The sequence below is a fragment of the Scaptodrosophila lebanonensis genome, unplaced genomic scaffold, assembly GCF_003285725.1.
Source record: "Scaptodrosophila lebanonensis strain 11010-0011.00,11010-0021.00 unplaced genomic scaffold, SlebRS2 tig00000053-arrow-pilon, whole genome shotgun sequence".
NCBI lineage: Eukaryota > Metazoa > Arthropoda > Insecta > Diptera > Drosophilidae > Scaptodrosophila > Scaptodrosophila lebanonensis.
Genome location: NW_022060548.1, coordinates 8,370,125 through 8,388,727, shown reverse-complemented (window position 1 = coordinate 8,388,727; position 18,603 = coordinate 8,370,125). Strand labels below are relative to the sequence as shown.

Below are 18,603 nucleotides of genomic sequence, written 5' to 3'. Positions count from 1 at the left end.
ATCTGTCCCGTATTTTTATTTGTATAGAGGAACAATGGGAAAAGGATTTGGAGGCTGAACTTAAAGACTATGAAGTTGTCGACGATGGTGGCACCAGCACCAGCACCGGAAGATCGGCCAAACGCAACAATCTGGCCGATGGGGAAGAGGAGGAGGAAGCACCGACAATATCTAATTTGCGCACACGTTCAACAAACAACGATTGGGAGGAAGAGTATGCGGATTTAATTGAGGATACCGATGATTTAAAGTAATTAAGAGCTTATATCGTAGTTTCTTCTAAGTTGGCTCTAAGTTTATAACTATACTACTTTTCTTTCCTTTCCTTTCCATTCTATTTTTTAACAATATTTCTTTTATTTACTGAACCCAACTAATTTCCGAACTATACTATACTATAATATGTGTACCGACAGAACTTTGAAGAGCCTTAAACGTACCATGTTGGGCTATCAATGAGACGAGGCCTTCTTTACGCTATTCTAGTGTTGGCGTAAAGATATTGATTATGTATATAGAACATGCCTCCTCGGGGCCTATTGGAAAAGTTGGTTGAGAAATTGGCAGAACTCTAAAAGCAAAGCATTTTATTCAGTTACCTTAAAACATGATATAAGACACTAAAAACAAAGCTCCTTAAATATTTCAACTTTCGGCAGAAACAAAGACATAAATAACCAAAATTGCAGAAAACAAAACAAAAAATTAATAAATTAAATTAATTTTGCAATTTCCAAATCGTTTGCCAATTGTTCAGCACACGAAATGATGACAAACAGTGAACTATAAATACATTTATATATATATATATATATATATATATAGACATATATATATATAGATAAATACATGAATTTCGAAAGAGGTTAAACAACAACAACAAACACACAAGAGAAACAAAGAAATTGGTAAATATAGTGAAGAGGCAAAAGGAATAACACAATTCGTATAAATAATATTTAAACAAAGCTAGAAAGAAAGAAAAAAAGAACGCTTCAAAGGGAAACTTTTTGTTATTTATATTTATAAATAAATTATACACAAGCGCATATATATATATAAATATTATTAACTATAAATAAATAATATATATATATACATATAAATTAATGCATTTGAATTTAATGTGTAAAAAATTATTATTAAACAATATATATATATATATTGAACTATGTAAAAATATTATACGAGAAACGAATAAAAAATGAAAAAAAAAACAATTGTTAAGTCCCAATCAGTTTTCCTGCAAAGTTTTAATTCCAATTTTTGTCATTCTTTCCCATTTTATTTCACCAATACAGCCCATAGCTTTTCAAAATCCTTTAATAAAAAAGCATAGATAAACTTTAGAAGAAAACAATTTTTAAAAAAATGCAAAATTTAGCGATAGATGCACAAAAAGAAGCCACAGAACATATAATTTCTTTGTGGCATTAAGTTTAAGGCCGCTGGGGCCCGGTGATTCCAAAATGCGAACTGGCAATATAAAAATTTGATTACAAAAAAAAAGTAAAAAAAAAAAAACAGCACCACAATGGGTTAACATTTTTAATTAAATTTGAAGAGTTTCTTTCAAAACGTTTGCTTCGAACTTTACTGATCAGTTTTTATTCAATGCTCCAACAACTATTCAATAACAACTTCCTTTTGAAATGCCAAACAAAAACTAATTGGAAAATAACACACAAGAAATTTGCAATTAACAACAAAGTAAACAACAAATACCAAAAAACGCAATTATAAACAATAAGCAGTTCAAAACATTTAAAACAAATATATTTATATTTATATATTTCACTAGACAAAATTTTATGCATACAAAAGCAAAGCGAAGAAAAGAAAAGAAAACCAAATAATAAAAACGAAAATATTCTATATTATCAATGTTTTTGCTCTAAATGTCTAACTAATTGTTAAAAACAAAATTATTTTCCGCAGACTACCCCAAAAGTTAAATGAAACGCTATGAATGTATAATTATTTGTTAGCAATGAAAACCTTAAGCATACTCGTAATAACTAAAACCCCCAAAAAAAAAAACAAATAGTAAAAGTAAAAGTTAATGACATGTACAAAAAAAACCATAAACAAAAACATATTTTAAATTTGTATTTACTTTGTGAGTTTTTAATGAAGATGAAGTTGGCAAAAAGTGCAGCAATTAAAGTAAATTAATAATAATACTAATAACAGCATAATAATAATATGTTTAAACAAATAACGACAAATAAATAATAACTAATGTTGACAACAAGTTTTACAAAATATCAAAAGGCATATACACATATTTTATTGTCTGCATACAAATTATTATTAACAACAAATAAATAATAATAATACCAAAAGTTAAAAAGGTTATGAGCAAAGTTCGTTGAAGCATGAAAAATTGCATTTGCATTCGTGAAAAACACACACACACTCCCCCACACACACACAGCAGTGTATTCCAAAAAGAATATTTATATACAAAAAAAAAAGGAGAAAAAGCATTACATATGTACTTATTAAATTATATCACAGATGAAGAAAAACCGAAAGCAAATCGTATAATTTAGTTGTTTAATAATGACAGAAAGTATAATTATTAATTATAATATTTAAACAGCGAGGATGGCGCAGAAAAAATATAAAAATAAACACGTTGACAAGCTAAAATGTTAGAAAGTAAAAGCTCCTAAAATGCCATAGCAAACGAAAACAAAAAAAGCGAAACTTAAAACGCAAGTCAAGTCAGAAGATTTAGTAAAAGTTTAAAACCAAAATACCAACCAAATGCGCATACAAATGGAGGTACCAGTACCCGAAGTTTAGAGCAAACAATACCTAGACGAAAGTACACTCAATAAACCGACTCTTGTGTAAAGTTTTGTGGCCAAAATATGCCGCTGACAAACAGACAACAACAACAGCAACAACAACAACCAGATATATGAGATATATATCATGCATATATACACATATGCAAAGAAAAAATATATATATATGTATAAGTATATGTATATGTATGTGCATGACAAGATTTAATGCGAAAATAACATCAACTAAAGTAATAAAGGGAAAGTGTATAACTATTAAATCTAACAAAAAAAACAAAAATTTGTGTGCTTTTCTATTCCATTCCAAGGATTGGGGCTCGGGGGAATCACTGACTTATTTCGCTCTCCTAACAATTAAAGTCGATTTAATAAACCACCTCCGGCCTGAATGAAATTTAAGCTTAATCACATTTCTACAATGATGAGGAACATTTCATGGAAGGATCAACTTTATTCTATTAGAAAGATTGGGAGTCGGGGCAATTACTGATTTATATTATTTTCAAAATTGTTCAAAGACGATTCCAAGCCCTTTATAAAATGCTAATCTAACTTTGTTGTTAGAGTAAAAAATATCATATGTTTCAATTAACAAACCAGAAAAAATATGTTTTTAACAATAATTAAAATAGGCATTTCGGTGTTCGATGTATATTTATTGCACAAAACATGTTAATGTTATCTCGCACATATCAAAACAGACAAAGAATTTAACAATCACAGAGCACTGGTCTGCTGATATCGATAGTATTTAACATCCGAATCGCTACCCTCGCCAGAAAGCAGTTTTCCTTCCTTTTCAAGCTTGCTTAAATGATGTCCCACATTGTAGGCGGCCGCGGGCCACAGTTCCTCCGGAGTCTCTTTGTAGACCTCACGCACCACATCCAGAGCCTGCCAATTCGCGTTTTTTCGCTCCACAAAGAAATTAAATACTTGCTGTTCGCGCTGATTGCGATGATTTATATAATATTGGATTTTGCCCACAGGCTCATCAATCACATTGCCATGACCGGGATATATGCGTTGCGGCTTAATATCCAATATCTTGTGCAGACTTTGCATATAGTAGTACAGATCTTCAAAGACAGCCGTGCCCTCACCTAAAATTAATATTAATAAATATTTTTTTAAATATTTTGAAGGGTTTGATATAATTTCTAATGATAGAATGTGGTGGAAAACATAAAAAATATGGAATATTAGAACATTTCTTTTGATGTACAAATATTGGTTCGTTACGAAAGTTCTAGACTTATCTAGCCATCGTAGCACCAAACTTTTGATTGTTACATAAGCCTACACGATTTTATAATTCAATTGAAAGCTTTTGAAGAAAATGCACCATATTCAGGAAAATCTGTCGTTTTTGAAAAATCTCTTCAAACTCACCCAGTATACAATCGCCGCTGAATAGCGTGCCATCGTCTGTGGTAAGCACCGCATGATCCGTCGTATGCCCTGGCGTATGCAGGACTCGTACTTTGGCGCCGTCGACAGCAAATTCCTGATTATCTGCTAACTTTTGCACCTTTATACTATCAGGTATCTCAGGACATACATCGCTGGCATCAGTGCGTGGAAATTTGTAAACTTTACAATCTACATGGGATGGTACTTTAGAGGGGAAATTACAAGAAAAACGAGTACGAATAAACGCAAACACATAGAGCCAGCCACCGATTGATATATCAAATAAGACATACGCATACATACCTTCCTCCGATAATTTCTGGCTCACTATATCCTTCACTCCGCCTACATGATCGTGATGCCAATGCGTCAATATTATAGTGCTAATCGCTGCTTGCTCCTGTTTCAGCACTCCCTTCAAATGTTCTATATATTGCGGCACATTCTCATCGCCCGTGTCTATCAGTATACGCCTGTATGTGTGTATAATTAGTAAAGATAGGTCTCAGAAATATATTGTTTTTAACTCACTTTTTACCGGTGCCCAACAGATAAGTGTTGGTGCCCTGCAGGGTCATGGGGCTGGGATTGCAGCCCAATATCCGTATTATAGATGATGTGAGGCGTGTCACGGGTGGAATAAGTGCCATTATTGCTTATTATGCCAGTAATTTAGTGAATAATAAATGACGTTTCAACCGATAAGAACAACAATAACAAGCACATCTGTTGAGATTTCACCAATTAAGCATGTTTTTTGGATGTGTACACACTGTTATCACTGCCTGCCTACGTTTGACAGTGCTGCCCATGAAAAGGCAAATACTATGTAATTTAAAAATGCAAAAATCTGATTTCATATTTTAAATAAATAATTAATTATTACTTAAATTGTTCTATGACATGTAATTATTTGTTAATTATGTTGCACCAGCTATAAATTAAGTATATTGGAATATATCGAACCATAGCATAATAATTCAATTTATAATAAAAGGATTAAATAATTAAATTTTTTATTTTAATAACTTTATTCACATAAAATTTTAATCTTCGAAATAATTTAAAACCTATGAATACAGTATGATACAAAATTTCGAAACAATACCCATTAAATTAACACAGAGATTAATTTAACTGATTGGTAACTCACAAAAGTAAGTTTGCTAAAGAGAATTTTTAAAAGGACGACAACTTGAATTCTTTTCCCATATGCAAAGGGTCCCTTTAACTTACATGCAGCCACAATTTTAAGATAACACTAATAACACAAAAGCCATAATTAAACAATACCCCAAATTTAAGTGAGTGTTTTAAAGCCCATTTTAAATTGCACTAAAGTAAATTTGTTGATTTATGACGGGAACTGCGTCGATAAGTGGCTTCCGAGGATTCGTAGGCTATACTCCGAAACCGTTGGCCAGCCTCCAAGGCCTGCTTCGACTGTGGTGGTGCGCCACCGCCTCCTCCTCGATTCATCATCAGGTCCTTCCAAATCATCGTTAGCAATATGAAGAACGCACCGAAAATCTTGTTAATAAACTCAATTATCTTGAAGAGAATGGGTGTTGCGGTGTGTGTAAAACGGCTGAGTTCAAAGAGGAAGCGCAACGTAAAAATGCCTAAAAATCGTAAAGCAACAACAGCGCCACTTAATGCGGAGAAGATGAGCAGGCCAAGAAACCGTATTGTACCCACAATATTACGTTTGTTCACATCGTTGGCCATAAAATCGTAGATGGTAAGCTTGATGCCATCACCCCATTGCTGTAGCACAGCCAAAAAATCCGACAAACCTATTTCTGACTGACGCTGGTTTTCGGTTCCTTCCGCTGCCGCTTTAGGCTGTGATGTAGCAAGATTTGAAGATGATGCTCGCATATCTTTGGTGGTGGTAGCGATGCTGATGCTGCGCGTTTGTTGGAGCTCCGTCTCTACAGGTCGCACCATTTTTAGTTTGAGGGACACTTCTTGATCCCGAAATCGAAGCGTTTTTATGCTAAACCAGTACTCGCCAAAAGCCAAGTCATTCAGTTCCGTCCAGATGCAAGTGTCTAGCTGTGAAGGGTGCGGTGTGTGGGTATAGCTGCCCATATTGCCCTTTGTGATGCCCACAAACATATTGGGCACAAAACGCTGATAAAAAAGCTGAAGTTTCGATGCACTGCTAAGCAATTGTTTCTCAAGCTCACGTTCGCTACGCTGCCTGCAACACATTATTATTAAAAATGTGTAAAATTTTAAATAATACCACCTACAGAGCTATTACATCCCGATAGCCTTCGACCTGATCAACGTAACAGCGTCCGATGTAAAAGCCGCGAAACAGGCGAGATTTATAAAGCTGTTTGATTAACGATTGCATCGCCAGCTCTTCGGGTGGCATGAAACGCGCTTCACCTCCACCGCTCCTCATGCTCACAATTGATGACTCTCCCATTGTTTAGTAATCAAGCCAATCTGTAAGAAAACGTAATTGAGCTTAACTATTGATTACCACTTAAGAGTTGACTAATTACTTTTGATTGTGTTAGTGTCTAAGATTTCGTCTTTGTTGCACTTTGCTTTCTTTTTGCTGCTCCAAATTTGTTGTTGCCCAAAAGTCGAGCAGAATCTTGAAGCTGCGTTGACCAGCTAACTATGAATTGTATTTCAAACTCCGCCTTACAAGGTTATACAACATTATTTTGCACTCACATCACATCAATTTGCCATTTCTTATATTTTATTATTATTTATTTATTTAACAGTTCATTTTGGCAGAATACTAAATAATACCACCATGACTCCATCGTCGTGTTGCCACTTAATTGGGAAATTAAAGTTTTGACGAGATGAAAAAAAAAACATCTGTTTTGGAGAATACTAAATAATACCAGCCGGACCTCTACATGGCGTTGCCACTCTAAGGCTTTATGTTTCGGCGAGGTGGCATGGCAGCTTGTAAATTCTGAATACATCTGGGAAATAATTGACGATTTTTTCCTTTCCCATCAATTTAATATATCTGCCGTCAAAATTGTGTCTAAACAGCGCCTCAGAAAATACTACATTATGACGTTGCTAGGACTTGCAGCGCGTAAATTGGCGCAGAAACAACGGTAAACATATTAAGGCCAAAGGCGCCGGCAAGCAAACACTAAACTACTGAACAACTAACTTTTTTAGGGCATCGAAGCTGGCGGCAGCATTCCCCAATGGGATACGTTGTCAGAAATGCCTGCAGATGGGTCATTGGAGCTATGAGTGCAAGGAGAAACGAAAGTATGTTCATCGGAGCTCGCGCACCAAGCAGCTGGACAAGCATCTGGCGGAGAAAACGGCAGCAGCAGCTGAGATGGCGGCGACCACCAGCAATGAAACAAACGCGTTGGAAACAGAAGGGCGGAGTGGAAGGAGTAAGCGGGCCCACCGAAAACGCAGGCACAGTGAAAGCTCTACGTCATCTAGCTCATCGAGCAGCTCAAATTCAGGCAGTTCGGACTCCTCGGATTCGAATAGCAGCGATTCTAGCTCCGATGACGACGACGATGACAGCCAATCATCATCAAGCTCCTCAGGTGGCAGCGGCAGTGGCAGCTCTAGCTCCAGCAGCGACAGCGATAGCAGTGATGACGAACCCAGAAAGAAAAAGCGTCACAGCAGCACGGCTTCTTCCGATGGCAGTACACAAGATTTATGAAGAATTTTGTCAACAAAAGTAGAACTCTTAGTGCATACACATAATTAGCTTTAGTAGTTTAGTTCATGTCTGCTTCGGATTACAAATATCTTACAGTTTGTATATGTGTTAACCTACACCTTTAACTTTTCATGAAATTATATTAAAAAATAATTGCTAATCCGATTCGTCCTCGAATTCATCAAGTTGTAGTTTTGCCCAACTGTCCACATCCAAATCCATTTTCTGTTTATTTATAAGTTCATTGGAGCAGCCTATGTCAATAGTGGATGGCTTCGTCTGGGCCAATGTATCTTTCTCCATTATGCCTTGCAGCGCCAACGATTTCAAATGCAACTCCTCGACCTGCAGTTAAATGTACACTATCATTAGTATATTTCGGCCAAACAACTGTACAGCGCGGCCGTACTTTAAGCGAATTAAGAGCTTCCTTCACAATGGGCAGTACATTAACCAGTTTCTTTTCAATGTCATACAGTCTGACCTGTTCCTTTTGCAATTCCCGATTTGACTTCAGCATTTTTTATAAACAAATTAGGAATGCAAGTGGAAGAGTCGATGTCGATCGCCATCGATGTGTCTTTAAAAACAATCGCTGCATGGTCGCATAAAACATCGATGTTTTAAAAAATTAACTTATCATTGAAAAAGAGGCTCATATTAGGGAGAAAATCAACAGGGATATTTAAAATAAAAAATGTGTATTAATCATCTCATTGTTCATATTCTTTCGGCATTCCCAAAATGCCAAATTGGCAACACTGAAACAAAACATACAAATTTTCATGTTCGGACAAACCTCGATAGATCGATGTATCGCAAGCAAAAAAACATCGATGCATTGTGTTGAAAACATGGTGGATGCCCGATACATCGATTTTTGCTTACATCCCTAAAACAAATACGAAGCATTCAGAGTCACTGATACTAAATATTTTACGTGAATGGCGCCAAATACAATAATAATTTGATCTAATTATATTCATTATATATCAAAATTACTTAGATTAAAATCAAATTGGAATCTCTGAGCTTCTTATACCGAGCACTTATCTGAAATAACTAGTAGTAAAACTTGCAGATTTAATAACATTAATTAAATAAACAATTTTTTACGATTAAATTAAACACTTCTTCCGCTTATATTCGCTTAGGATAATGTACCTGTTAAATTGATATTTTATCACTGCTGTCTTGTGACTTGACAATGTACTCGTTGCAAAGTAACCGATAACAAAATACTCCTCTGCTTTATCGTGCTGCGTAGCATTTTGACATTGAGTACGATTTACGCGCCACGCATTGAAATTGTTTTGCCGGAATAGGGACGGAGCTAATATTTTAAGGTAAGGTGGAATGAAATAAACAAGTGGCGCGATTTGCACCTGCAATTTAAGTTTTATATGTGTGCAGCATACAAATGACGGATATTAATGGCGTTACTAATACGCCATTCGATGTTGTTAAGCCGGCATTGGACATCCTTGATACGAGTTTTGGAAAAATATTCGAACGTCTCGACCTGCCGCCAGACATACAGAATGGTGCGCTGCAAGCATATCGCGAATTCAAAATAAACGGTCCAGAAGATGCACAATTGTGGCTCTGCTGTGCCATCTATAGCGAGCTCCAGCAGGCCAGGATGAAGGAAATGTTATCCAGAGCTGTCGCTGCCCGAGCCAAACGCAAAAATAGCGGAGACCAGCAGCAGGAATATTGGTCAAAATCCTCCCAATGCAATAGCTGGAATATGTCGTTGTCACATCTACTGCGCTGCTTTAATATTGGCATTAACGTCTTCTTGCAAAAAATGAAGCATTGGAATATGCTCGCTCATCATTCGGACACTTTTAAAAAAAGAATCGAAAATCTGCAGAGGCGACTTAGCATAGATAAACTGCTGCTGCGTCACTACAAAAACGTCTTCCAACAACTTTACTTAAAACCCGATGCCTCCAAAGAGGAGGACTTGCTTGAATATCAAGCAATATATGAGTTTGGTTGGCTGCTCTTCCTGGTCGTCCGGAACGAGCTGCCGGAGTACGCTGTAACTAATTTAATAACTAGCTTTCAGTTGCTCGTGTGCACTCTGGAGCTGGTCTATGTCAATGCACTTGAAGTGCACCAATCGAAGATAATCAATAGGGAATTTCCTGGCATTCCTAAGGATTGGACAGAGGAAAATTTTGATATCCTAAGCCTGCATGGATACTGTGCCATCGACAAGATAGGTGCGCTTATACCCGATTTGCCAGTATCAGGTGTCGTTGTAGTCCGAAACTCTTTCTTTCGCAAGACGATAATGATGTTTTTCTCGGAGCAGCGTCTGGTGGGGAATCACACTCACATGCGCGAGCTTATTAAGGATGGCCTATTAGAGGTCAATCTGACGAGCTTAAATCGTAATTATGCCACATTTGTGGCCGACATAAATGAAATGGACGAACGTCTGTTCCTAAAGTTTGAACCACAAACAAACCCTAAGGAAAAGGAAGTTGCAAAGGATGCGCCGCTGAAGGAACTGAACTCAAAGTTGTGGATGATTGAAGGTAACTTGTTTGGTCATATATTTGTTTACTTTATTGAAATTTCAAATAGTGCTGATTGATCCTAGCCCCTAACATCCGTTCTTTTAAAGGTCATAAATTCTGTGAGGCCCAACGTATGAATCTTTATCAGCTGCTTACGCATGGGAATGGTCTGCCACCAACCCTGCCCACCCACATACGTGATGCGATCGATAAAGATGATGCCAATTCGCTAACCAATATTCAAAACACGTTGCGGGACATGGCGCTTAAATTTGGAACTGCTGCGGAAACCACCGCCCATTTGTCGGACGAAGAGGCGAAGCGTCGCTTTGGACTGAGCAGCGCCATTTATTACAAACTGCTAGACAGTATTATAAAAGCGGAGCTGCAGCGCAAGCCCGGCCTGAAAATAACGAAGCTGCTGGTTCAGCGCACTTTCAACGCCACTCTGATTGCCTGTTGTCTCGAACTGGTGCTGCACATATGCGGTCAAAAGACGCTGGAATTCCCGTGGGTGCTAGAATGTTATCAGATTGAGGCCTTTGAGTTTCAGAAGATAATCGAACTGGTGGTGCGCCACCATAATGGTCTGCTCTCACAGGCGCTGATACGGCATCTGCAGTCTGTGGAGACGGAATGTCTGGCCACGCACATTTGGCGCAGAGACTCGCAGCTTTGGCAGCTGGACAAATTGCCTCACTATCGGAATTTGCAGGACACCACTGAGTCTGAAGATAAAGAGAATGTCCCCAAATGTGTTAACATCACACACAAATCAGTGATTATTTGTATGCGCAAATTTTATTTGCTGGCCTCGCAACGCCTCCACGATCTCTGCAAGCCATTGGGTCTGCTTGGCAATCCCATGGATTTTAGCCACATGTGGCATATTGTGGAGTATTCGGTGACGGCGCATGGCTCGGAGCTTCTGCGACAACGTCATCTGGATCAACTCATCATCTGTGCCATATATATGTACGGTTGTATGGCTGGTCTGAGACTTACCTTTACACAGATCCTGCAGGTCTATCGTCGACAGCCGTATATGCGCCGAAGCGTTTATCGGGAGGTGCCAATGGAGGGCGCACCCTGCGACATAATAGCGTTCTACAATCAAGTCTATATACCTCTGATGACTTTCTACTCCCAACTGCTGAAATGCCGTCTCCGTGTGAGAGCTCTTCTGCAGCCCAATCAGAAGCCTGCCATGGAACACACTCATCGCCAGATCAGTCCGAATCACAATTTCTATTTAATGTCAGAGACCGTGCCTGTGATGTGCGATCAAACTTGCAACTGCACCACACTGATAGCTGAGGCCACGGAGAACGCATTGTCGGGCAAGAAGCGCTCCTACTCCTTTAATAAATCCAGCCCCCAACACTATCAGCCCAAGCGACCAAACATACTACGACGATCCACGGCCAATCAGTAGAAATTCTAGTTATTTTTTAAAAGTATAGAGAATAAGTCTCATTATTCGTGCCCATTACTATTTGGCTGCATTTGTGGCAGCTCTAGGAAACTTTAGAAGTCTTAAGTTGCGTTCAAACCTGCTAATAATTTGTACAAAAATTTGTGCATTCTTAAACGTCGAAAAGAAGTTGGCTGTCGCAGAAAAAACAGAACCTGTTCTCATTACCGCATTCAATTCAATTGTGCAAACTGAAAATTTTGTCCATATTTACAAAACAAAAAACTACGAATGCCAGTTCCTCCACCCAATTGTATTCTTTCGAGCACTGTTGATCAAAAAACGACAACTATTGTGTTTTAACTAATTGCTAAAGTACTATCCGATAAAAAAAAAACTTTGCAAACCGCATAACTTGATAGCATTTCCAAAAAAAAACACATTACCAATTTCGATTTCATCTAATTTGATGAAATTCGTAAAATAAAGAACTGTTATTGAAGCTCGACAAATTTCTGTGCAAACTATTGGCCTGTCTGAACACGGCTTCAGAGGGAGCCTTAATTCTAAGAACTCGAAACTGAAACTTAAACATAACATATAAAATGGCGATTAAAATGTAATCGTCGAGTAAACTTTCGCGTTGTGCCTCATTGCTATATTGTTACAAACGTTGTACATATACCTCTGCACCTATAAATAGATATCAAAAATAGCATCCAAGCTACAAATACTTGAAATCCATTTACATTTAAACATATAAATTGAATTCCATTTTTAGTTTTAAACATTTTTTAAAGACCTTTCATCTAATTTTCCCTTCCTTTTACACATTCGTACAAAATTAGTCGATTTTGTCTAAGTTTATAATTTAACTATAGATATTAATATTATTTTTTAAAGTTAATTTTTATTTTTTAAAAATCGGATCACATAAAAAAATAAAGTGATGATTTTTAATTTTGATTTTAATTCAGATTAAATGAAATGGTTTGTTAAATTAGTTTCCCAAACTATTGCGCCTGATGCTTACATGTCGGATTATTTAGATCCTTAATATTTTAGTTTTATGATAGCTTAAGATAGTGGGGAGAAAGAGCGTGTAGAAAAGAGTCAATTTTTATTGTAGCTTCTGGAAATCAATATACAACGTTAAATAGATACAATGGGAATAGAACTTGAGCAATATCGGCGTTTTTAGAATTAATTTGAGTTATAAAGACCCTTCCTCTCCACTAATTTCGACCAACCTTTACACAGATCCTGTTCCAAGTTTAGTCTGCCTGTATCAAATAGTTCGTGTTCCGGAAAATATACCACATTCAATTACATATAATTAGGTTGAAATGTGATCTTCAAACCCTCTATGTCTAAGTAAAAGTTCTTCATATTTGAAATTCAATTATTGAATATAATTTTATTTTACTGAATGCCATTTGGGGTTTCAAACATGATACAAGAATGTCTCTTTGTTCGCACACAAATGAAGACGCTTACAAGGGGGGATTTGCTTACCAGTTTAGGACAATTACAGTACGAATGCAATGGGGGATGGGGAGCGATGTAGATAGACATTGTTAATTAGGGGTAACATACAAACTAAAGTATTTTTATCTGCTTAAGCCTAAAAAGTTTAAGTTGAAGTGGGAGCTGCTGCTGCTGCTGCTACACTGCTTGGTGGAATGCTTGAGACAGGCGGCATCGGTTGTCCGGGCGCATTGGCAGGCGTGGCAGGATCCCCAGAGGTTGCAGCTGCTGGCGGTGTGGTATCTGTAATATTACAATTTGATTAAGTGAGGCCCAGTAAGATGAGTGGAGAAATTTAAATATTAATAAATAATTATTTAGGTGTGTTTTATTTTGTTTTTGCAGGTCTAGGACTTACCCATAGGCGTGGGTGCTGTTGGCTGAGTGGCTGCCGCTGCTGCTACTCCTCCCCCGCCTCCTCCTGTTGCTGGCGCTGCTACCGCTTGATCAGCAGTTGCTGAGGGCGCGCTGGGATTGCTAGCGATGGCGCCGGGTGTGACATTTGGAGGCGCTGCAAAGGAGCCACCATTAGCGGGAGCAGCACCAATGTGCGGGGCCAGCGGTTGGTGTTGAGCTGAAGGGGCTGCGAGTTGCTGCTGCTGATGTTGCTGTTGTTGTTGCTGCTGCTGTTGTTGTTGCTGGAGAATCATTGAGCCTGCGGCAGCTGCTGCTTGACCCTGCTGTTGAAGTTCCTGCTGGAGGCGATGGTGGGCCTGTTGACGGGCCCGAAACTCGGCCGCTTTTAGTTGCTCCAAATGGAATTGCTGGCGCTCGGTGATGAGCTGCTGTCGCTGATACTCGAGACCCTCACGCTCGCGCTCCATTGTCGCCTCGAGTTCCTCAAAGTGGCGCAATTTGATTTCCAATTTCTTCATTTGCGTCTCGACAAGCAGTGCCACCAGAGACTTGATTTTCCGCTCCTCCAGGGCGGCTAAATGTTTGGCCTTCACGGCCGCGGACGCAAGAGCTGCGGCCGCTGCTGTCTGCATGTTGTTTTCGCTGAAGGCGCCGTCCTTGCCAGCAGCACCTGCGCCTGCTCCTCCACTACTTCCATCGCTGCTGCCGTCTTTTGTTTCCCCATCGCCACTGTTGTTGTCCTCGGTCTTGATCTCCACATCGCTGCTGCTGGTGGTGTTGGGACCAGTGCCGCTGACGCCGGGCTCTGTGGGTGAGGAGTTGGAAGCCGTTTTGTTTGAGGCATTGCTCGTTTTATCGGATGAGGCTTCTTTTGATTTCTTATCAGTGTTGATGTTGGTGGTGGTGGGGTTGGTTGAGGTGGTGGTTGATGTGCTACTACTATTTGAGTCTGTATTTGTTGCTGTGTTCGATTTATCCGTTTTCGTTTTGTCTTTCGACTTGGCATCGTCTTTGGTATTGTGTTCGTTGTTGTTTTTTAATTTTTTGTACAAACAAAAACAATATTTTATAAAAGGCCAAATAGTTGTTGGAAGCGCGTTAATTTTGCAAATAAAAGAAATGTAAAATAATATAATGATCGTATCGTATGTAAATAGAATACAATTTTCAAAATGAGTAGCAGGTTTCAGTATCGTACAAACGAGTCCTGGCTATATGGAGGGGCAGGTCTACATTTGGATCGAATAAAACTATTTTACGCCAAGTTAAACCAAACATTGAAAGCCTATTTAATTATTTATTTTAATTTAATGTTGAAGAGAATTCTATTCTTTATTAGTGAAAGAACTGAAATATTTTGGAAAGGTGTGGAAAGTTACGTGTAAACGGAAACAAAATATGATTTGGTTTTGTTTCTAAAGTCGGCTTCTTAATTAGGTTAACAAATACCTCCAAGAAATATATAAAATGAGTGATATGGTGTTAAATACCAAAACTAATAAAATTCTCTTCAAAAATGAAATTGCTAGTCATCAAAATAGTAATTCGTCTCAACATGTTGCGGGGATTTTAATATATGGACCCATTTTACAAGAATCTAGTGTATAAGCTCTGATTGATTTACCATCTTTTTTTGTCAGATCCTTCATTTCCTCGTCGTTGGTTGTGCCAGTGCCGGTTCCGCCCTCTTTGCTCTCATCGTCCTCTTTGTCATTACCGGTGCCCGCAATGCCGCTGTTGGCCAAACCAAAATTTGGATTGAATTTGCCACCAACAGAGGCCTTCTCCACGTTTTTCATATGGTTGTCCATAATGGTGGCAGGAACCTCATCCTAAAAGGCAGCGATATGAATTTATTCATGATAAAAAACTTTGAAAACGCACCTTAATAGCTGCAAACTCTTCCATAGCTGCCTTGGCTGCTGCGGCAGCGACACGCGGATCCACGACTGACGCAAGAAACGCTACCGTCGACATAATTGGATTACCTGATTTGCTAAATGGTATGGGCTGACAGCCAAGAGGTCCAAGGAAGCCACCGTCATCTTCCAAGTACGGATCCTCGATGGGAAGGCGTAGGAAGTGCAAAATACATTCGTCCTGCGTGCGTGTGCCCACATGCTCGCACACCTTATTCCAATCGTCCTTGTGCATCTCGAGGCCTTCGAGTAACAGCAGCGTTTCCTGATCGGTCCACTCACGCGACAAACTGGCTGCCGTGCGATTTTTCATTGCTGCCGGCTTCTTGGCATACTGATCCAGCTTTAGGCCAAAATGACTGACGCCCGAGCTAAGACCGCCGGTGGCTCCATTCTCCAATGTCTCAGTCTTGATGCCCAGACTGCCAGCCAAGGCTCCCGACTTTTCCAGCTCCACCGAACCCTCTTTGCCCAGCGGTTTCTTATCCAAGTCCAGCAATGCCTTGGCCGCCGACGGCTGCTGCGTCTTTTGCGGATTAATGGCCTGCAGGCCTGACGGCGTATCCGACAGTATGTGAAAGTGTGAGGTGGGCGGCGGGCCCATGGGAGTGGGACGCAAATCGGCATCGATTTGATAGTTAATCAAGCCCCATTGCTCGAGGAACGCGTGCACACGCATAATGGCGCACACATCGCCGGCCAGATTGCGGCGACAGGCGGTACTGGTTAAGTACTCCGTAGGATTGAGCCTGCAAATGTAAAATATTGTACATAAACAAATTCTATTATTGCAAATTATTGCGTTAGCATTACCTGTAGGTGTCAATCATAAAATTGCGATAGGCCATGTAAATCTCAGGTGTCTTCGATTTGTTCTTACTGTTGAAGAACTCGGGCATAGCACGCTTCTCAATGACGTGTATGGAATTATAATCAAACCAGGCCGAATATGAGGGGACTATAATGTGATGCGTCTGCTCCGTAACATTATCCTCCATATCTTCTTTGGCCGACGACGAAAATTCCTGCGTGTTACTATTATCGCTCGTCTTGCCCGTTTGCGAGTTCTCACCGTCGCCAGTGGATAGTGCTTGGGCCGCACTACCCCCTGTCATTTCATCGTCCAAATCGGTCATAGTGCCACCTATAAAAGGAAAACTTTAGTTTATTCACTGAATTCTGATATGAAAATACACACCTTTAATGGGCATCATATCGTTGTCTGCACGAGATTTGCTGCCTGGAGCCGGGCTTGCAGTTGATTGCAGACCTGCGTTCGATTTCACAACCTCTTGCACGTTGGGTTCGGCTGGCGGATCATCCAAATCCCGCGTGAGGTCCTCGTCTTCTTCATCATTGCGTGGCTTCTTGTGTATGACTGCTGGAGAGCGCTTACGCTTGCCCGGTTTCGATGTCGATGTAGTGGGCGACGGTGAACGACGACGCTTCTGTTTGGCACTGGTCGTGCTGGGTTTCTTCTTCTCATCCCCGAAGGACATAATGTCATCAATGGACATACGCTGCTTGTGCATCTTCTTCTTACCCTGCTCATCAACCTCATAGTCCTCTTCGGCCATCCACTCGTTGTATTGTTCGAGATCCAATATCCATGAGGCTGAGACGCGCCAACGTTCCGCCGGTGATTCGGGATTCTCCGGTATATTTTCGGGCAAATCGAAACTATTTAATGTCCAGGAATCATACGACTCAGGAAAGTAGTACCAATGCAGCATGACGTGATTACCACGCTTGAAAATCGGACGCGCATATTCATCGGGATGCGGATCCACAACAGGATAGACAATATGCGTGGCATCCTCTTCATCGGTGACAATTTCCACCCGCCGATTGTCTAATATCTCACGTAAGCGCCCCTCAAAGCCCTTCTCGATCTCTGGCCGTATATAAATGTACGGTATGCGATAGAGATCTGCCTCCACCAGCGCCTGCTCGATTTCAATCAGCAACTGTATATTCGGATCTTTCCTTGTGGGGTTCTTGCCAATGGAAAAGTCGAATTTCTTGCCACGTTGCTCAGCACGAAAGCGAAACATTGTGGAGAATATGATGCAAAGGCCGCCACCGTTTTTGAAATCCAGGAAACATCGCATCTAAAAGTAGAAAACCAACCCCGGTGCCTCCATTAGTTGTTTAACGTTCGTATGTACATACAAAAGATTTTCTCCACCCACAACACCCTGTGCCCACACCAATACACTTACCGGAATTCGCGTTGCCGGTGGCTCCGCCGAGTTTTTGCCCAGCTTCGCCTCCACATACTGCAGGAAATGTATCAACAATTGTGAAAGTGACTCTTTCGTAATTGGCTCCGAACTGTGCGCAAGATACTAGAGAAAAAATTAAAATTTTACTTGCACCCGTTTCCCTTGATGAAGCGCCATTTTTGTTTCGTACTCACTTTTTTACAATTCTTTTGCAGCCACTGTCTTATGGACTCGAACCCCTGCAAAGTCTCTGGCGACTGGAAAAACTCAATATTAGGACTTCCGTCCTTTTTAGGACCTAAGGTATTCATCTTTCTTCACTTTTTATGCGTTTTTCTTTCTAATTTGTATGCACAGTTTCAGTTTTACGCCAATAACGCTAATGACCGACGCACTCAATCGGGGTTGATATTAGAGCTGTAACAGCATTAACGATACTATCGATAGTATCGATGGAACACTTCTGTGCGCTCACTAACGAAACAATCCATGGATGATGCTATCGATGGTTTTACAGCTCTAGAGATGGGTGCTTTTAATGTATTATTGACTTAGTGACAAGTATTTACCATACATACCAAATTATACATCGTTAACTTTGTTTCTCAACTTTTTGTTAAATCATTTAATAATTATTATATTATACGTGTATATCTGATTGGCGATTTCGTGTTCCTCAAATTGTTATGTATAAAATACACTCTAATCATAATTTAAGT

The 18,603-nt window shown here is 39.5% G+C and overlaps 7 protein-coding genes across 20 annotated transcripts in view; 3 read left to right on the top strand and 4 right to left on the bottom strand.

The window, feature by feature from the left end:
* The window catches only part of LOC115623621 (synapse-associated protein of 47 kDa), a 51,626-nt gene extending 50,896 nt beyond the window's left edge, over positions 1-730 (top strand). For 9 of the 11 annotated variants that reach the window (XM_030518045.1, XM_030518047.1, XM_030518044.1 and 6 more), the window contains 2 exons: positions 28-250; positions 417-730. In XM_030518045.1, coding sequence (XP_030373905.1) covers positions 28-250; positions 417-459 — 266 coding nt within the window. In that variant the 3' untranslated portion in view covers positions 460-730. Of the gene's footprint in view, positions 1-27 lie in introns of all 11 variants that reach the window. The other 2 variants (XM_030518048.1, XM_030518052.1) reach the window with 1 other exon arrangement.
* Positions 731-3,451: 2,721 nt separating this feature from the next.
* Positions 3,452-4,940, bottom strand: LOC115624071 (beta-lactamase-like protein 2 homolog). 2 transcript variants are annotated; one of them, XM_030518657.1, is made up of 4 exons: positions 4,761-4,940; positions 4,533-4,702; positions 4,209-4,433; positions 3,452-3,919 (listed from the first exon to the last, which is right to left on the bottom strand). In XM_030518657.1, exons 1-4 carry the CDS (start codon positions 4,877-4,879, stop codon positions 3,534-3,536), a joined length of 900 nt encoding a protein of 299 aa, XP_030374517.1. In that variant the 5' UTR covers positions 4,880-4,940; the 3' UTR covers positions 3,452-3,533. The 2 variants fall into 2 exon arrangements, with proteins under 2 accessions (XP_030374517.1, XP_030374518.1); XM_030518658.1 differs by having other exon boundaries at positions 4,209-4,418.
* Positions 4,941-5,236: 296 nt separating this feature from the next.
* LOC115623714 lies at positions 5,237-6,944 on the bottom strand. The gene is made up of 4 exons (XM_030518195.1): positions 6,927-6,944; positions 6,749-6,867; positions 6,488-6,689; positions 5,237-6,435 (listed from the first exon to the last, which is right to left on the bottom strand). Exons 3-4 carry the CDS (start codon positions 6,667-6,669, stop codon positions 5,565-5,567), a joined length of 1,053 nt encoding a protein of 350 aa, XP_030374055.1. The 5' UTR covers positions 6,670-6,689; positions 6,749-6,867; positions 6,927-6,944; the 3' UTR covers positions 5,237-5,564.
* A 253-nt stretch (positions 6,945-7,197) lies between these two features.
* LOC115624081 (zinc finger CCHC domain-containing protein 10) lies at positions 7,198-8,088 on the top strand. Its single transcript, XM_030518671.1, has 2 exons — positions 7,198-7,330; positions 7,398-8,088. The coding sequence occupies exons 1-2, from the start codon at positions 7,284-7,286 to the stop codon at positions 7,909-7,911; spliced, it is 561 nt and encodes a 186-aa protein (XP_030374531.1). The 5' UTR covers positions 7,198-7,283; the 3' UTR covers positions 7,912-8,088.
* On the bottom strand, positions 7,939-8,460 carry LOC115624082. The gene is made up of 2 exons (XM_030518672.1): positions 8,321-8,460; positions 7,939-8,256 (listed from the first exon to the last, which is right to left on the bottom strand). Exons 1-2 carry the CDS (start codon positions 8,429-8,431, stop codon positions 8,068-8,070), a joined length of 300 nt encoding a protein of 99 aa, XP_030374532.1. The 5' UTR covers positions 8,432-8,460; the 3' UTR covers positions 7,939-8,067.
* Positions 8,461-9,178: 718 nt separating this feature from the next.
* LOC115623796 (retinoblastoma family protein) lies at positions 9,179-12,653 on the top strand. 2 transcript variants are annotated; one of them, XM_030518337.1, is made up of 3 exons: positions 9,179-9,257; positions 9,325-10,460; positions 10,550-12,653. In XM_030518337.1, exons 2-3 carry the CDS (start codon positions 9,332-9,334, stop codon positions 11,875-11,877), a joined length of 2,457 nt encoding a protein of 818 aa, XP_030374197.1. In that variant the 5' UTR covers positions 9,179-9,257; positions 9,325-9,331; the 3' UTR covers positions 11,878-12,653. The 2 variants fall into 2 exon arrangements, with proteins under 2 accessions (XP_030374197.1, XP_030374196.1); XM_030518336.1 differs by having other exon boundaries at positions 9,232-9,257; positions 9,309-10,460.
* Positions 12,654-13,246: 593 nt separating this feature from the next.
* Positions 13,247-18,301, bottom strand: LOC115623959 (SWI/SNF complex subunit SMARCC2). 2 transcript variants are annotated; one of them, XM_030518525.1, is made up of 8 exons: positions 18,079-18,301; positions 17,882-18,007; positions 16,858-17,770; positions 16,473-16,803; positions 15,625-16,408; positions 15,365-15,572; positions 13,742-14,749; positions 13,247-13,626 (listed from the first exon to the last, which is right to left on the bottom strand). In XM_030518525.1, exons 1-8 carry the CDS (start codon positions 18,193-18,195, stop codon positions 13,490-13,492), a joined length of 3,624 nt encoding a protein of 1,207 aa, XP_030374385.1. In that variant the 5' UTR covers positions 18,196-18,301; the 3' UTR covers positions 13,247-13,489. The 2 variants fall into 2 exon arrangements, with proteins under 2 accessions (XP_030374385.1, XP_030374386.1); XM_030518526.1 differs by having other exon boundaries at positions 13,742-14,545.
* Positions 18,302-18,603: the final 302 nt, after the last annotated feature.

Bases quoted from the DNA above. Each gene is read 5' to 3' on its own strand.
- LOC115624081 (XM_030518671.1), top strand. From the start codon at position 7,284: ATGACGTTGCTAGGACTTGCAGCGCGTAAATTGGCGCAGAAACAACG. The intron at 7,331-7,397 runs GTAAACATATTA...TAACTTTTTTAG, and splicing joins AAATTGGCGCAGAAACAACG to GGCATCGAAGCTGGCGGCAG.
- LOC115624071 (XM_030518657.1), bottom strand. From the start codon at position 4,879: ATGGCACTTATTCCACCCGTGACACGCCTCACATCATCTATAATACGG. The intron at 4,703-4,760 runs GTGAGTTAAAAA...ACACACATACAG, and splicing joins CTGTTGGGCACCGGTAAAAA to GCGTATACTGATAGACACGG. The intron at 4,434-4,532 runs GTATGTATGCGT...TCCCCTCTAAAG, and splicing joins CCAGAAATTATCGGAGGAAG to TACCATCCCATGTAGATTGT.
- LOC115623714 (XM_030518195.1), bottom strand. From the start codon at position 6,669: ATGGGAGAGTCATCAATTGTGAGCATGAGGAGCGGTGGAGGTGAAGCG. The intron at 6,436-6,487 runs GTAGGTGGTATT...AATGTGTTGCAG, and splicing joins TATCGGGATGTAATAGCTCT to GCAGCGTAGCGAACGTGAGC.
- LOC115624082 (XM_030518672.1), bottom strand. From the start codon at position 8,431: ATGCTGAAGTCAAATCGGGAATTGCAAAAGGAACAGGTCAGACTGTAT. The intron at 8,257-8,320 runs GTACGGCCGCGC...ATTTAACTGCAG, and splicing joins AAGCTCTTAATTCGCTTAAA to GTCGAGGAGTTGCATTTGAA.
- LOC115623796 (XM_030518337.1), top strand. From the start codon at position 9,332: ATGACGGATATTAATGGCGTTACTAATACGCCATTCGATGTTGTTAAG. The intron at 10,461-10,549 runs GTAACTTGTTTG...GTTCTTTTAAAG, and splicing joins AAAGTTGTGGATGATTGAAG to GTCATAAATTCTGTGAGGCC.
- LOC115623959 (XM_030518525.1), bottom strand. From the start codon at position 18,195: ATGAATACCTTAGGTCCTAAAAAGGACGGAAGTCCTAATATTGAGTTT. The intron at 15,573-15,624 runs GTGCGTTTTCAA...GCTGCCTTTTAG, and splicing joins AAGAGTTTGCAGCTATTAAG to GATGAGGTTCCTGCCACCAT. The intron at 14,750-15,364 runs GTAAATCAATCA...ACAATACCAAAG, and splicing joins GGATCTGACAAAAAAAGATG to ACGATGCCAAGTCGAAAGAC.